This window comes from Cryptomeria japonica, chromosome 10 (assembly GCF_030272615.1).
Source record: "Cryptomeria japonica chromosome 10, Sugi_1.0, whole genome shotgun sequence".
In the NCBI taxonomy this organism is placed as follows: domain Eukaryota; kingdom Viridiplantae; phylum Streptophyta; class Pinopsida; order Cupressales; family Cupressaceae; genus Cryptomeria; species Cryptomeria japonica.
In genome coordinates, this window is record NC_081414.1 from 911,338,036 (window position 1) to 911,354,755 (window position 16,720).

Genomic DNA, 16,720 nt, shown 5'->3' on the forward strand with positions numbered 1-16,720 from the left:
TCTTTTCCTCTTCCTTCTCTTCCTCTTCCTTCTTCCTTTTCTCTGTTTCCTTCCACTTCTCCTCTTCCTTATCTTCCTCTTCCTTCTTCTTTACTACCTCCTTTCACCTCTCTTCTTCCTTTCTCTTTTTCTCATCCTCATCCTCTTTCTTCTTCCTTGCATCTTCTTGTTTCTTCTTCTCTTCTTCCTCTTCTTTTCTTTTCTTTTCTTCTACTCTTCTCTTTTCTTCCTGTTTCCATTTCTCCTCGTCTTCTTCCTTTTTCTTCTTCTCTGCTTCTACCTTCTTCTTCTTCTTCTTCTTCTCCTCCTTCTTCTTCTTCTTCTTCTCCTCCTCTTCATCTTTCTTCTTCTTCTCCTCTTCATCTTTCTTCTCCTCCGCTTGCTTCTTCGCTTCCTTCTTTTTGTCCTTTGTTTCCTTTAGCTTTACTTCCTTTTCTGCCTGCTTCTCCTATCCTGTAACTTCCTCTGGTGTAATCTGAGCAACTTCTTCTCCATCTAGAGCATCGACATCAATAGTGTCGATAGGTTCAGCAACCGGATTTCCTTCATCATCAAACACTTCATCTGGTTTAGTTATTGCTGGTTCTTGATCAACCTTCTTGTTGGATTCAGCCACTTTATGCATCTTCATGGCTTTCTTTCACAAGTCAGCTGCAATATGCTCCAACAATTACTCGTAAACTCGCTTTAAATCTGCTACATATCCTCTATTCTATCTACTCTTAAAGTCTGATTGTGCTTGTATGATATCTCTTTTATTTCACACACTTCTCCTCTCCACATTCCACAACCTTTATTTATTCTTTTTCAAAGGATGTGAATTTGTGAATGGACATGTCTATTTGGAAGGGGCAGCAACTTTTAATTTATATGCACCTTTTCACATCAAAATTGGGCGCTCCATTAGGGAGGTTGGCCCTTACAAAATATAGTTTTATTTTATTTTAAAATTTCCTAACATGGGTGCTACACAAAGAGGGTTCGACCCACTACATAAAATTGTTTTATTTATTTTAATCTTCTAAAAACGCGTGCCACAATTAAGGAGGTTCAACCCAAAATAAAAGAAATTTAATGGAAGTCCTTTAACACAATAGAGGTGCCAAAATGAGGTTTAGGTCTGCTCTTACAATGCCCTTGATTACTCCTTTAATCAGCTTATTGCATTGAAATGAGCTTGCCATCAATCTTTACCATAAAAAATCTAAGTTCTTTTGACATCAATGCCAATATGTCCAACAATCTCCCTCTTTGTCATTGATGACAACCCAACATAAAATAATTTGTCTTTATTGCTCCCCCTTTCTCTACTTATCCCCCTTTGACATCAATGGCAAAGGAAACCTCAAAGTTATAAGATAGTGCAGTGATGAGCTCCCCCTGAATACGATCCCCTTGAATAATGTATTTCATTAATGGCTTGTTGAATAGGCTATCACTCTTAGCCTCTATCTAAGATACTCAAAAGTCTCTTTTGGAAGAGGTTTTGTAAAGATGTCTACAATCTGTTCTAGTGTAGCAATATATTTCAACTTTATTTGTTGGTGTACCACTTGCTTCCTTAAGAAATGATATTTAATTGGAATCTGTTTGGTTCAGGAATGCATCACAGGATTCATTAATATATTGATTGCACTTGTAATATCACAAAATATGGATATGGGATGATTATGTTCTATCTTGATGTTTTTCAATGTTTGCTTCATCCAAAGAATCTAAGTGCAACAAGATGCTGCTACAATATACTCCGGCTTTGCTATAGATAAGGAAATTGAAGCTTATTTCTTACTTAACCATGAAACCAAACAATTTTGTAGAAAGAAGGCACCTCCACTTGTACTCTTTTTGACATCCACACTACCAATCCAATCCGCATTAGTGTATGCTGCTAACATGAAGTCTTCAACTCTTTGATACCACAGTCCAAACTCCAAAGAGCCTTTTAAATATTTAAAAATCCTTTTAACCTCATACACATGAGTTTCATTTGTGTAGCTTGAAATCTGGCCACCATACCAACTGCTTGCATAATGTTAGGTCTTGAAACTGTTACATATAACAAACTCCCAATCATTAATCTATAAATTGTTTGATTTGAGAAGCACACACGAAATACTGAGAGGGGGGGGAAGGGGGGGGGGGGGCTGTGAATTAGTATTTCAGAACTTTTTAAAACTGTGTTGTCTGTATTTTTGTATTCACAAAAATAGACAACCCCTTTAAGTTTTTGTTAAAAAATGAAAAAATTACTCTAAGGTATGCTTTCCGAGGCACCATTTTTCTTCGCCCTTGGACTGGCTTAATCCTCAGTCCATCCTCGATCTACGTTTCAAATTTCATCACATTTTGAGTTCGTTTGACTGCAGGTGGAAAATTTTCCTTTGATTGCAAGTTTTATTTTTCTCTTGTTTTAGTGTTGTAGGGAAATTTTAAAATAATTAGAAGTGCACTTTATTTAAAACTTGTAACTTACTTTTTATTTCCCCCTTTCTTTTTATGTCTTTTAAGTTGTAGGAACTTTTTGGACAAATTACAAGTGGATTTAAAATTACATGTTTTAATATTTTTAGTCTCTTGTAAAGGGAATTTTATTTCCCTATGACAAGTTGTTTTTTTAAGTTAAGTCATTAAAACTTGTAAAGGGGATTTTATTTCCCTATTACAAGTTATTTTTTGTTAATGCATTAGTAGCTTCTGCAAGATAAGACTTTCCTAACCCTTTAATCTCTTCTATTCTGTTTTGGTTTACTCATCTATGTTATTAGATTATCTGATTTATGCTTTCCGAACTGAATATGTTTATCAGATTATAACATTGATCATGATTATGATATTGACATTGGATAAAGATTGACGACTTGCTTAACATAGTTAAGCGTCAATCTAAATGCTATCGGGGATAGTAACCCGATAGCATATGTAATGCTTATTGTTATCAGGACAAACATTTATTCGGGCCATTAACAAAGCATCATAACTAACACCGTTTCAACCGAGTGTTAAGTATTAAATGTTAGTTAACAAACATAACCAAAATCGGGATGTGCACCGATCAATAGGTGCCTTGATCAGTCATGTCTAAAAAGACATGACCGGTCAAGACATCTATTGACCGGTCTTCTAAACATATAAAGCCCGACATGAATCATTTGGAGAAGACATATAAAAATATTAATGATCTCTCTCCTTCTGCCTGCAACAAAACAATCAGATTATTAGACAATATAATCATATAAAATTCTCACATATATAATATGTTCTTTTATTGCAATTGAATAAAACTTTACATGGTATCAGAGCCACATTGATCGAACTTGAGGCTATTCAATTTTGTGAATAATTTAAGAACAAGGTTATATACTACATCACATTTCTCCAACGGCCAGCGCTATCAGATTCGAAGACAGACTCGGAGGTGGCGATGATTTTTCAGCCTAGAAGTTCAGAATCCAGATGATCTTAAAGGAGAACAAAGTGGATTCATTTGTTCAAAGTAAAAATGATCAACCTGAAAATGAACCTGACAAAACAACATGGATTGAGGGAAATGAAAAGGCCATCAAAATAATAGTTGATGAGGTGAGAAACAACATAATGCCCATCATAAGAAAACATCAGACAGCCTATAAAATGTTCAAAGCACTTGAAAGCACATTTGAGATATCAAATGCAAGTCGAACTCTGGCATTAAAACAAGAAATAAATCATATCACCATGAAGAAGGGGGAGACAATCAACGCCTACTTTATGCGGATATCAATTCTAAGAGATGAACTAGCAACTCTGGATTACGAGATCTAAAGCAAAGAGTTAACACTCATTGCTCTAGATGGGTTGCCTAGTGGATGGAGTACATTCGTCCAAGGCATCAATGCAAGGTCCAAGTATCATAAGTTTGAAAGATTAAGGGACGATTGTCTCCAAGAAGAATCAAGATTGAACAAGATGGGAATAAAACAAAAGAACATAGACGAAGGCCTTCATGTTCTAAATACTAACACAAATAAGACAACCAAGAAGAAGCAATTTAGGAAGAGGAAGGGTCATCAAGGCAAGAACACTTCAAAGAGAGACCTATCACATATTCAATGCTATAGGTGCGATAAGTTCAAGCACTTTGTTGCAAAATGTCCAGAGAGAGCCAAACAAGCCACATTTGCCAGAGCAGGAAAATCTAAAAGAGAAGATGACTCCCAGAACTATGTCCTCTACTCAGCACTTACAAGCCATGCATCAAATAAGTCTAACTCCTGGGTGATCGACAGTGGCTCATCCAGACACATTACAGGGTTGAGAGAAGTGCTAGACTCTTGTTGTGACGTATTCACACATCGCCCCATTGCAAATGGGGACCCCTACTTTTTGCTTTCTAGGGTTTGTTTTTAGGTCTTTTAGGGTTTTGTCTGTTAGCCTTTAGCTTTCGAGTGTCGCCAAGGGGATCACCTGGATAGCAGGTTCTGTTTGAGTTAGGTCAAGTTGGTGAGTGATGAAGTCTGGAATGTCTTGATCCTGAAATTTGGCTAAGTCTGGAATGTCCTGATCCTGAAATTTGACTAAGTTTGGAAACTGAAAATCCTCCAAAAACTAGATTTTGCAATATAGCTCCTGGAGGTTTGCACTTTGTTGCAAAATGTCCAGAGAGAGCCAAACAAGCCACATTTGCCAAAGCAGGAAAATCTAAAAGAGAAGATGACTCCCAGAACTATGTCCTCTACTCAGCACTTACAAGCCATGCATCAAATAAGTCTAACTCCTGGGTGATCGACAGTGGCTCATCCAGGCACATTACAGGGTTGAGAGAAGTGCTAGACTCCTGTTGTGACGTATTCACACATCGCCCCATTGCAAATGGGGACCCCTGCTTTTTGCTTTCTAGGGTTTGTTTTTAGGGCTTTTAGGGTTTTGTCTGTTAGCCTTTAGCTTTCGAGTGTCGCCAAGGGGATCACCTGGATAGCAGGCTCTGCTTGAGTTAGGTCAAGTTGGTGAGTGATGAAGTCTGGAATGTCTTGATCCTGAAATTTGGCTAAGTTTGGAATGTCCTGATCCTGAAATTTGACTAAGTCTGGAAACTGAAAATCCTCCAAAAACTAGATTTTGCAATATAGCTCCTGGAGGTTTGAAACCACTCTCAAACATCCTGAAAGTATATATGGAATATAACTTAAAGTATAAGAACTTATACTTAAATGTTATATTCCATAAAATTATCTTGACGGAGAGTTCAAAAAGTCAAATTTCGCTCCTGACCCTTCCTGAGGGTCCAAAGCGAATTTCGCTCCTGACCCTCTCAGGAGGTCCAAAGCGAATCTCACCCCTAACCCTTCCAGAGGGTCCAAGGCGAAAATCAACCTAGGACTCATTCCTGGCCTTATTTGACCAAATTTTGACTTGCAAGGCATCTTTGAGGACAAAACACTTGTTTGGATGAAAAATGAGTAAATGAAGAATTTTGGCCAAGATTAGGAATTTCGCTCCTGACCCTTGCTGAGGGTCCAGAGCGAAATTCATTATAAACTTCATTTGCCACCTTGTTTGAGCTTGAAACCTTGTTCCTGGCCTTGAAAACGATCTTACCTTGCCCTGTGGAGTGATTTGAAACTTGGGGATTGAGCAGTTTAGCCTAGATTGTGAATTTCGCTCCTGACCCTTGTTGAGGGTCCAGAGAGAAAATCTTATTTGAGCCTATTTGTCACTAATTTTGGCTAAATTTTTATGTGCAAGGTCTCCTGGAAGGAAGGTCGAACATCATTCAAAGGTTTGGACGCTTGAAAAATGGTGAATTTTGGGCAACAAAGGTAAATTCGCTCTTGACCCTTGTTGAGGGCCCAGGGCGAAATTTTGAATAGCTCTCATCTTGCATGGAAAAAAGTCAAGTTTTGGACATAGATGAAACAAGGACATCTCCCTTTACCCACCTGAGAAAGTGTCAATTTGAAAAAGTGAAGGATTTTGTTGAAAATGCAAAATTCGCCCTTGACCCTTGCTGAGGGTCCAGGGCAAAAATCTTGTGGGAGATGTTTTTGCTTAGTATTGGACTGTCAAAGGGGTTTCAAGGCAAAAAACTGAAACATTTTGGTCTAAATTCGCTCCTGACCCTCTCTGAAGGCCCAGGGAGAAATTCTCAAAAACACCTTTTTTTGCAAAGTCAAAATGATGTTCTATGATTGGAATGGATGTGAAAAGGCATGTTTTACCCTTTGAAGATAATTTGGATGGCGAACAAGAAGCAAACAAGCTAGATAAGAAAAATTCGCTCCTGACCCTTGGAGAGGGTCCAGGGCGAAAAACCTAAAATTGGACTTTTTCCTCCAGAATTGAGCAAAGCTAGGCCTATGAATAAGCTTGAGATGATGTTCTAATGCCTTGGAAAGTGATTCAAAGTTAGAAGGATGAAGGAGTTGTCCTAAAACCAAAAAGTTGCTCCTGACCCTTGCTGAGGGTCCAGGGCGAAAATCATAAAACCAACATATTTCCTTCAAGATTGTGCTAAGGCAAGGTTAGGCTAAGGTAGAAAAGACCTTCAAAAACATGATGAATAATGATTTGCCTCTAAAATTTGATGATTCTAAGCTAGGAAGGAAAAATCGCTCCTGACCCTTGCTGAGGGTCCAGGGCGAAAATTTTGAAAACTCTCATTTTACCTTGCAACAACAAAGCAAATTTGGATGGGATGGATAAGGAAGGACATTGCCCAGTGATGAGTAAAAGTTTCAACGAAAAATGATAATGGATTGAGCCTAATTTGCAAAAATCGCTCCTGACCCTTGCTGAGGGTCCAGGGCGAAATTCCTCTACAAGGCATTATTTCCTTCAAAATTGTTGATGAATTAACTTGGTGGCGCAAGGAAATGGATCTTAGAGATAACATTGAGGGTTCAACAATCAAGCCAAGGTGGATTACAACTTAAAATTGAAAAATCGCTCCTGACCCTTGGAGAGGGTCCAGGGCGAAATCTACACTTCCACCTAAATTCCTCATGCAAAATGTCAAAATTTGAAGTGCAACACCTTAACTGGATATGAATTTACCCTCCAGGAGATTTTGGAGTCAAGATGCGAAATATTCAAGGCTAAAATTGGAAAATCACTGCTGACCCTTGGAGAGGGTCCAGGGCGAAATTATTTGCAAGCTTCATTAAGCCTTGTTCAAGAAATTGATATTCTCCAGTTTGCATTACATCGCCAAAATTGCTAAATTTGAGACATTTGGAAAATTAAATTTAAATTCGCATTAATTAAAAGGCATTTTGCATTTAATAAATTAATTTTAAGCCTTGAAAAAATCGAAATTTTACCTTAGAGGCATCTAAAATTAATTTGTTAGTGAGCGCTCAAGGGCATTATTTTGCCTTTATAGGCAAGTCGGCCACCTTTTTTTAAGAATTTTTATTTATCCCTTTTGCCAAGTCGGCCTTGGAGGAAAGAAGGTGAGCGCTCTATATAATAGGGGGGCATTGCTTTAAGTTTCAAATCATTCATTCATCCTTCTAAGTGCGAAATTGAGGAGCAAATTGGAGAGGCGAATTTCTTGCTAGATTGGAGGATAATTTCCAGATTTTTGAAGGTATTTGAAGGCGAATTTCCAGATTTTGAAGAGGCTAGTGGAAGGTGGAGCTCTTTTGAAGACTAATGGAGGCGTAATTCATCCAAGGGAAGACTATAATCTAAACCTTGTCTAGCAAAATCCAGTCTTCTTTCATCATTTTCGAAGGTCTTAGAGTTAAGTACTCAAGAGAAGGTATGGAAATCATTTTGATATTCTTTGTCAAGGCTTGTTTTAATTTCATAGCAATTTTTGAAAAAAGTCTAAGACTTGAGAGTTTGATTTTGTTGATTAATTAATTAGGAAATGAAGAATTCTAGATTTATCATGAAATTTCTTAATCAATATCTTGAATCTTACCTTTGAAAGGTCTTAAATTTCATGTTTTAAGGTTTGATGCTCAAAGACTAACTTTAATATTTTGTGTAGGCATCAAATGGAGACCCCGGAGTTGGAAAATCAAGCCAGATCAAGGACGGTCTCCTCCAAGAAGATCAAGCAAGGATAAGGGCGACCTCCTCCAGTCTAGCATCGACAAGGACGGCCTTCTTCGGACAAACATCATTAGGAATAACCTTCTCCAATCCAGCATTCCAAGGCGAGGTACATCATCATCCTGCACATCAAAGACAAAAGAAGTCAGAGCAAGGGTTTGTTGGGGAAGCAGATAATTTCAGAAGAGTTAATTAAAGCTAGCTTCTCAGCAACATCAAGTTGAATATCTACCAAATTACAAGTGTCAGACGAGGTGGCATCCTAGTCATCACTCCTCCAGTCGGGTTGGTCCACCTTAGCATGTCCAGATTCAATGTACCTAACTCATGGGAGATGGCACAAACTTCGATGTACCTACACCAGCTATCCATTGGTTGAATTTTTCAGAGAAGACATGTGTCCAATTAATACAATTATTTGATTGGTCAGAATTGAGTTTGTTGTAACAAACCCTAATTAGGGTTTCCATTGTAGAATCTTGGCCATTGATCTCAAATTGATCTTAGCCATTGAATTGTATTAAGGGCACTATATAAGCCCTGACTCTTCATTTGTAAAGGCTAATAGGAAATAGAAAATAGTTAGTCAATAGTTAGAAGGTGAGTAGTCAGTGGGTAGAATAGCAATTAGGATAGAATAGGAGGACAAGGCAAGAAATTGTTGTCATTGATTGTAAATAAACTCCATTTTCATTGAAGTTATGGTGAAGTGTGTCGTTTCTTGCAATATGCATGGTTTCTTGTTGAATCTTCAATTCTAGATGGTAGATGATTAGATTGAATGAAGAAAATTGTTGAATGCACCTATGTGGAATCTGCCTAATCCAAACCACTAGCCTCTTGCTGATGGTAAGTGCACCTTGCGTGGTCAACTGGAACAAATGAGCTTAATCATAAGTCATTACACGTCTATTATTTCATGCATTTTCTTGAATGGTGATCATTGTCAGATGGTGTACGATTTAAACATATTGGAAGCATCCCTTAGAAGATCGCACTGAGTTGGTGTTGAATTGTTCAGCCTGATGGTGAGACCCAACCCAGTAGGACTCCACCTAGTCATTCATCCATCTTTTCGCATTCTAGGTAGTAGAGTAAACTTCCTGAACCTTGCATCTTTTGCCATTTGTTTGTCTTCCAGTTAGTTAGTAGGGCTCGTGATTCCAGCAAATCAGACATTTAGTCATCAAGTGTAAGTCCCCTTGTGATTCCAGCAAATCACATCATACCACAAAGAGCTTATCCACACGTAGAGATCCTACAGCAAAGAACCTTGAAGTCATCCCGATTGATCCTTTTCGCGACATCTTCAGCATTCGGAGACTTTATTCAAGAGAGGATAAGGTACCTTTAGGTATTTTATTCTGTGTTTGGTCGTGTACAAAATACACATCAACAACTCCATGACATAGGATAATGATGAGGAAGTAACCATCGGAGATGATTCCTCACATCCAGTTAGAGGAATTGGTTCCTGCACCATCAAACTGAAGACAGGCATATCATTGCAACTCGAAGGAGTACTATATGTCCCCGACATCAAGAGAAATCTAGTCTCCATATCAGCCCTAGAAGATAACTGATACAGAGTAACGTTCATGGAGAACAAGGTGTTGGCTTGGCCAAGAAATTCTTCCATCAAGAAAGCTAAAGTCATTTGTCAAAGACAAGGCTATTTGTATGAGCTGTGCACAGAGCCCAACCTAGCCCTAATTCATGAAGCAACAAATGCAAATGAGGTCTGGCATAGAAGACTAGGCTACCTGAATTATAGAGCTTTATCATCTATGGGAAACATTGTCACAGGTTTACCTAAGTTGCAGCAATATCATTCAGAGGCATGCAAGGGATGTGCCCTAGGTAAAAATATCGAGCGTGCCTTCCATAATAGTACTAGGAAGACAAGCAAAGTTTTAGAGTTAGTTCATTTTGATATATGTGGACCCATGTCCGTTCCCTCTCTAGGAGGATGTTTGTATTATGTAATAGTTGTTGATGACAACTCTAGGAAAACTTGGATCTACTTTCTGAAGTGTAAAAAATCAAAAGAGATCCTTAGTAGGTTTAAAGAGTTTAAATCACTGACAGAGAACTACTCAGGAAATAAAATTAAAATCCTAAGGACTGATAATGGGGGGGAATACACATCAAAATTATTTAGAGATTTTTGTAAAAACTCAGGGATTAAGAGGGAGCTAACAATACCTTATAATCCTCAACAAAATGGGGTAGCTGAGAGGAAAAATAGGAAAATTGTAGAAGCTGCCAAAGCCATGATTCTTGATTAGAATCTAAATATCAATCTTTGGGCAGAAGCAACTAACACTGCTGTGTATATACAAAACAGATGTCCTCACTCACATCTTGAAAATAAATCTCCTGAGGAAGTATTTACCAAACTAAAGCCAGATATCAGCCACCTTAGGATATTTGGGTGTCCTGTCTATATACATGTACCTAAAGAGAAAAGACTAAAATTAGAACCTTCTGGAAAAAGGGGAATATTTGTAGGATATAGTGAAACATCCAAGGCCTATAGAATATATATACATGGTCAGAGAAATATTGAACTTAGTAGGGATGTAATCTTTGAAGAAGATTTAGCCTTCAAAAGAGCCCTAAGTACAATAGAGCCTGAAATCTATATCCCCACTCCTAACATAGAAGAAGATCCTACTCCTGAGCTTTAGAGGGACAATCTTGAGGAAACTATATGTGAAACTCCAATCCCACCTAGAGAAAACCTCAAGAAAATACCTCTATGGGCCACCAAGACTGTAGCAGAAGCTCAGAAGTTTGCTGCTCCTTCAGGAACCTTCAGGGAAAGCAAAAGACCTAATAAATTCACCAGCTATGTTGCTCTTATGAATGATCTCTCTAAAGCTGAACCAAACAATGTATCAGATGCACTTAAACATCAAGTATGGAAGGATGCCATGTCTGAAGAGTATCAGTCCATTATGAAGAATGATGTTTGGGAGATCGTTCCTAGGCCTACTAAGAAATCTGTTGTTTCATCTAAATGGCTTTTTAAAATCAAACATGCTGTAGATGTCAGTATTGAAAAGCACAAGGCCAAATTTGTAGCTAGAGGGTTCTCTCAAAGCGAAGGAATAGATTATGAAGAAACCTTTGCACCTGTAGCCAGATATACCTCAGTAAGAACAGTACTAGCCATTGCAGCAGCAAAAGGGTGGAAGGTGCACCAGATGGATGTTAAGATAACATTTCTTAATGGTGAGATCTCAGAAGAAGTCTACCTAGAGCAACCTGAAGGATTTGAAATTCAGGGTGCAGAGTCTCATGTGTGCAGACTCAAGAAAGCTCTCTATGGGCTTAAACAGGCTCCCAGGGCCTAGTATGAAAGAATTGACACCTATCTCTCTAAACTAGGCTTCTCTAAAAATGATGCAGATCCAAATCTCTACTACAAGCAAAATAAAGGTGATATGTTAATATTGATTCTATATGTTGATGACTTACTAATCACAGGAGAAGATCGCCTCATAGATCAATGTAAGAATGATTTATCTAAAGAATTTGATATGAAGGACTTGGGACTCCTTCATTACTAAACCAAGGAAAGTATACCTTGGATATTTTGAAGAGATTCGGAATGCATAACTGCAGACCTATGACCTCTTCCATGGAAACAAATTTACATAAACTTAAGGAAGCATCAACAGAGTCACAATCCACTGACCCTACTCTCTACAGACAGATGATTGGGTCCCTGATGTATTTGGTGAATACAAGTACAGATATCTGTTATGTGGTCAATGCCTTAAGTCAGTTTATGTGTGAGCCTAAGGAAATTCACTTGATTGCAGTAAAACACATTATGAGATATTTACAAGGTACTCTAAACCTTGGTCTCAAATATGAGAAAGTCGATCTAGACCTACACGGATTTACAAACTCAGATTGGGCTGGGAGTGTGACTGATAGGAAAAGCACTTCAGGGTGTTCCTTCAGTTTAGGATCAGCCATGATATCTTGGATCAACAGAAAACAGTCTTCTGTAGCACAAAGTTCCATCGAGGCCGAATACATTGCAGCTTCCATGGCTGCTCGAGAGGCAGTATGGCTTAGGAAGTTGCTTGTGGGACTATTTGGTGAACCCATGAAACCCACTGTTATCCACTGTGACAACCAGAGCTACATAAAGCTTTCTATAAATCTAGTATTTCATGATAGATCTAAGCATATTGAGATTCCATACCATTATGTACGAGACATGGTAGACAAAAATGTGATCAAATTGGAATATGTTAGTACAGGAGATCAGACTGCAGATATTTTGACCAAACCACTTTCCAGAGTGAAGGTTGCTCACTTCAGAAAAGGTTTAGGTATGATAGAAAGGTAATCTGCTTTGTAAATAAGATGTTTAATGTGTAAACTTCTTTTGTCATGTTGGGACATTCTGGGTTTCACCCCCTGTATTCATATCTAAGAGGTGACGATCTCTTAGATTATGAACACTTGTATGAAGACATCATAAGGTGACGATTTTATGATTCTCTAAACCAGTTATCATGTTGGATCTCTGGTATGTCATGGATGTGCCATGATGGTGTTGTGATAAAACATTTGTATAAAATGTTTGTGCACATATCACAACCTGGATAAGATGAGAATCTAACCATCCTCATATGTTTATCCTTAGTATTGCGTGTTTAGGCAATATTGATATCACGTGTTTAGGTGATATCTTGTCATAATAAGATGATGAATCTTTTATATCACATGGTTAGGTGATACTCTATGTCACATACTTAGAGTGATGTTTTATATTTGTATCTTATGTCCTGATGGTACTTCATATCATATGTATAGATGATATATATTCTTGGAGACTGACATTATGGAAAAGAAATGTGATGCAGGTTCCCTTATCTATCTTCCAAAGCTAAGAGGGAGTGTTAATGCATTAGTAGCTTCTGCAAGATAAGACTTTCCTAACCCTTTAATCTCCTCTATTCTATTTTGGTTTACTCATCTATGTTATTAGATTATCTGATTTATGCTTTCCGAACTGAATATGTTTATCAGATTATAACATTGATCATGATTATGATATTGACATTGGATAAAGATTGACGACTTGCTTAACATAGTTAAGCGTTGATCTAAATGGTATCGGGCTAGTAACCCGATAGCATATTAATGTCGATTCATTTATGAATCGGCATTAATATGCTATCGGGGTATTAACTCGATAGCATATGTAATGCTTATTGTTATCGGGACAAACATTTATTCGGGCCATTAACAAAGCATCATAACTAACACCGTTTCAACCGAGTGTTAAGTATTAAATGTTAGTTAACAAACATAACCGAAATCGGGATGTGCACCGATCAATAGGTGCCTTGATCGGTCATGTCTAAAAGACATGACCGGTCGAGACATCTATTGACAGGTCTTCTAAACATATAAAGCCCGACATGAATCATTTGGAGAAGACATATAAAAATATTAATGATCTCTCTCCTTCTGCCTGCAACAAAACAATCAGATTATTAGACAATATAATCATATAAAATTCTCACATAAATAAGATGTTCTTTTATTGCAATTGAATAAAACTTTACAATTTTGACATGTTTTCTGGTTCTTTTCTCTCAAAAACCCGATTTTGCCTTATGAGTTCAAAGGTGAAGTAAATGAAAACTTGTAAAGGGGATTTGAAAACCCGATTTCATGTCTTTTGCTTGTATTTAAACTTGCTCCTTCTCTCCAAGAACCCGGCTTGGTTTTTTCTCCAAGGAGTTCGAAGTTTCGAGGAATTGCAAACCGATTTTTGCGGGAGAATGCATTCATGAAGGAGGAGTGGTGATTGTTATCCCTCTTTTACTGGTTTATGTGCCACGTATTTCCCTTTTTGCAAGGCGTTTTTGCTGGTTTTGGAGCCACGTTTTTCCCTTCATGACCGTTTTTGCAGCTTGTATGGAGGCGTTTTGGTCTCATTAACCTAAACGTTTCTTCTCCTTGCTTCAACACGTGGTCTACTAGGTGATTTGACTCATTCCTCCTCCTTGGATGCTGTTTTTTGGTGATTTTTTTTGAAATCCGAGTTTGTTAAAAACGTGGCTAGGGTTTTGTTGTGACGTTTTCACACATCGCCCCATTGCAAATGGGGACCCATGTTTTTTTTGCTCGTTTTGTTTGTTTTCGCTTTGCTTTTTTAGGGTTTTGTTAGTTTGTTAGTTGTCTGGATTTAGGGTCAAGCCTTAGGGTTTTAATTACCGTCTTTTCGGACCAAAATCCAGTCAGTTTTGAGAGCTTTTTGAATTTCCTTTTCTAGAATGCAAATTTTGAATGCAATGAATTCGCCAGAATGGTCTAATTTTCAATTGGAATGTTGATGCAGAGCTTAAATTTGTCCAAGTGTTGAAGATGAAATGTGAATTTTTGTCCAATTGAATATTTGTGACCAAATTTTGACTTTTTTGAATTTTGATCCTAGGCATTTCAAATGATTTGTTTTCGCCTTGTGAAGTGATAAAATGTGTAAAATCATGATATTTTGGCCTGTAGGAGCAAAATCGCTCCTGTCCCTCAGTGAAGGACGGGAGCTCGTTTTCAAATATCTTACTATTCCTGCAGGGTCAAGATGAATTACGAATTGGAAGTGATGGAGAAAGGCGAGATCTTTCCATTGAATATAAATTGAAGATTTTCATGAGCACAGAAATGCCTCCAGGAGCAAAATCGCTCCTGTCCCTCAGTGAAGGACCGGAGCTTAAAATCAAATATTGCTTTGTCCTTGCAGGATTTTAACGTCTTGACGATGTGAAAAGGTCCAAAGAGGTACATTTTATCAAATGAATATAACTTGAAGTGCTGTCGGGGAGATCACATGGATAAGCAAGTCCGGCTTGAGTGAGGTCCTGATCCTGAAATTTGGCTAAGTCTGGAATGTCCTGACCCTGAAATTTGACTAAGTCTGGAAACTGAAAAAACCTTCACAAACTAGATTTTGCAATATAACTCCTAGAGGTCTGAAACCACTCTCAAACATCCTGAAAGTATATATGGAATATAACTTAAAGTATAAATGTCACTTATACTTAAATGTTATATTCCATTAAAATTGTCCTGATCGAGAGTGCGAAAAGTCAAATTTCGCTCGTGTCCTTCTCCAAGGGTCCAGAGCGAAATGCGCTCCTGTCCCTCTCCAAGGGACCAAGGCGAATCGCTCGTGTCCCTCACCAAGGGTCCAGAGCGAAAATGCTTAGTTGAGCCATTCCTGACCTTGTTTGGACGAATCGAGACATCAAAGGCATGGTGAAGGACGAAATGAGCATGATAGAACATCCAGACTTGATCAAAAACCATGAAATGATGAAGTTCTTGCCTAGAGGGTCAATTTCGCTCCTGTCCCTCACTGAAGGACCAGAGCGATATCTACAGAATGGCATAAATTTCAAAGGACAAACAAGTTTCGAGCAACCAAGAGGGTCAAAAGGACATCATTTCACGTAATGAAGATGATTGCAAGTTGGTAAAAACAAGAACAAGCACATAATGATGAACTTCGCTCCTGTCCCTCAGGAAGGGACCAGAGCGATATTAGGTATATTGATCAACTCATGCAAGAATCACGTAAGGTCAAGGTTTTGCAAGGTCTTAGAGGGTCCATGGAGTCTTTTGAAGGTGATACACGAAGATTTCAAACGTAAAATGATCATCAAGTTGAACATAGAGACCATATCGCTCCTGTCCCTCTCCAAGGGACAAGGGCGATGATCCCTTTAAACGTCCAAACACCTCATGCAAACAAATGGAACAAGTGCAAAAGGAACGAACAAGGATGTTACTCACTTTACAATGAAAGAATGAGGTCGAAGATGCATAGTGAACGTGAAAATATGAAGATCGCTCCTGTCCTTTGGACAAGGACCAGGGCGATGAACACTCAAAGGCACTTAAGCACACATGCAAAGCAATCAAATTCGAAGAGCCTAACAAAATGATCAAATTTTGAACGTGGAGATGAAGGAGTTGAACGTTGAAGTTGCAAGAATTATGACAAAATCATGGATCGCTCCTGTCCCTCTCCAAGGGACCAGGGCGATGAGGCATCAAATGGAGATCTCTTCAAGGAAAATCAAGCCGGATCAAGGACGGTCTTCGCCAGGACGATCAAGCCAGGACAAGGGTGAACTCTTTCAATCCAGTGTTCCAAGGCGAGGTACATCATCTTCCTGCACATCAAGGATGCAAGGAGTTAGAACAAGGGCTCGTTGAAGAAGCAAAATAGATCTAGAGGAATTAATTAAAGCAAGTTTCTCAACAACATCAAGATGAATATCTACCAAGTTACAAGTGTTAGATGAGGTGGCGTCCTAGTCATCATTTCTCCAGTCAGTGTGTTCCACCTCAGCATGACCAGATTCAATGTACTTAACTCATGAAAGGTGGCACAAACTCCGATGTACCTACCCTGGCTATCCATTGGTCAATTTTTCTAAAAGGGACATGTGTCCAAGCAATACAATTTTATCATTGGTCAAACATTAAATGTTATGTAATGGTTGTAACAAACCCTAATTAGGGTTTTTCATTGTTGAATCTAGGCCATTGATCTTGAATTGATCTAAGCCATCAAATTGTATTGTGGGCACTATATAAGCCCAAACATTTCATTTGTAAAATATAATTTAGAATTAGAGTT

At 38.2% G+C, this 16,720-nt stretch overlaps 1 protein-coding gene across 1 annotated transcript in view; it reads left to right on the plus strand.

The window, feature by feature from the left end:
- LOC131050652 (uncharacterized) overlaps positions 1-16,720 on the plus strand; it is a 173,258-nt gene that overhangs the window by 149,880 nt on the left and 6,658 nt on the right. The window contains exon 13 of the mRNA XM_057984863.2: positions 613-676. Coding sequence (XP_057840846.1) covers positions 613-676 — 64 coding nt within the window. The remainder of the gene's footprint in view (positions 1-612; positions 677-16,720) is intronic.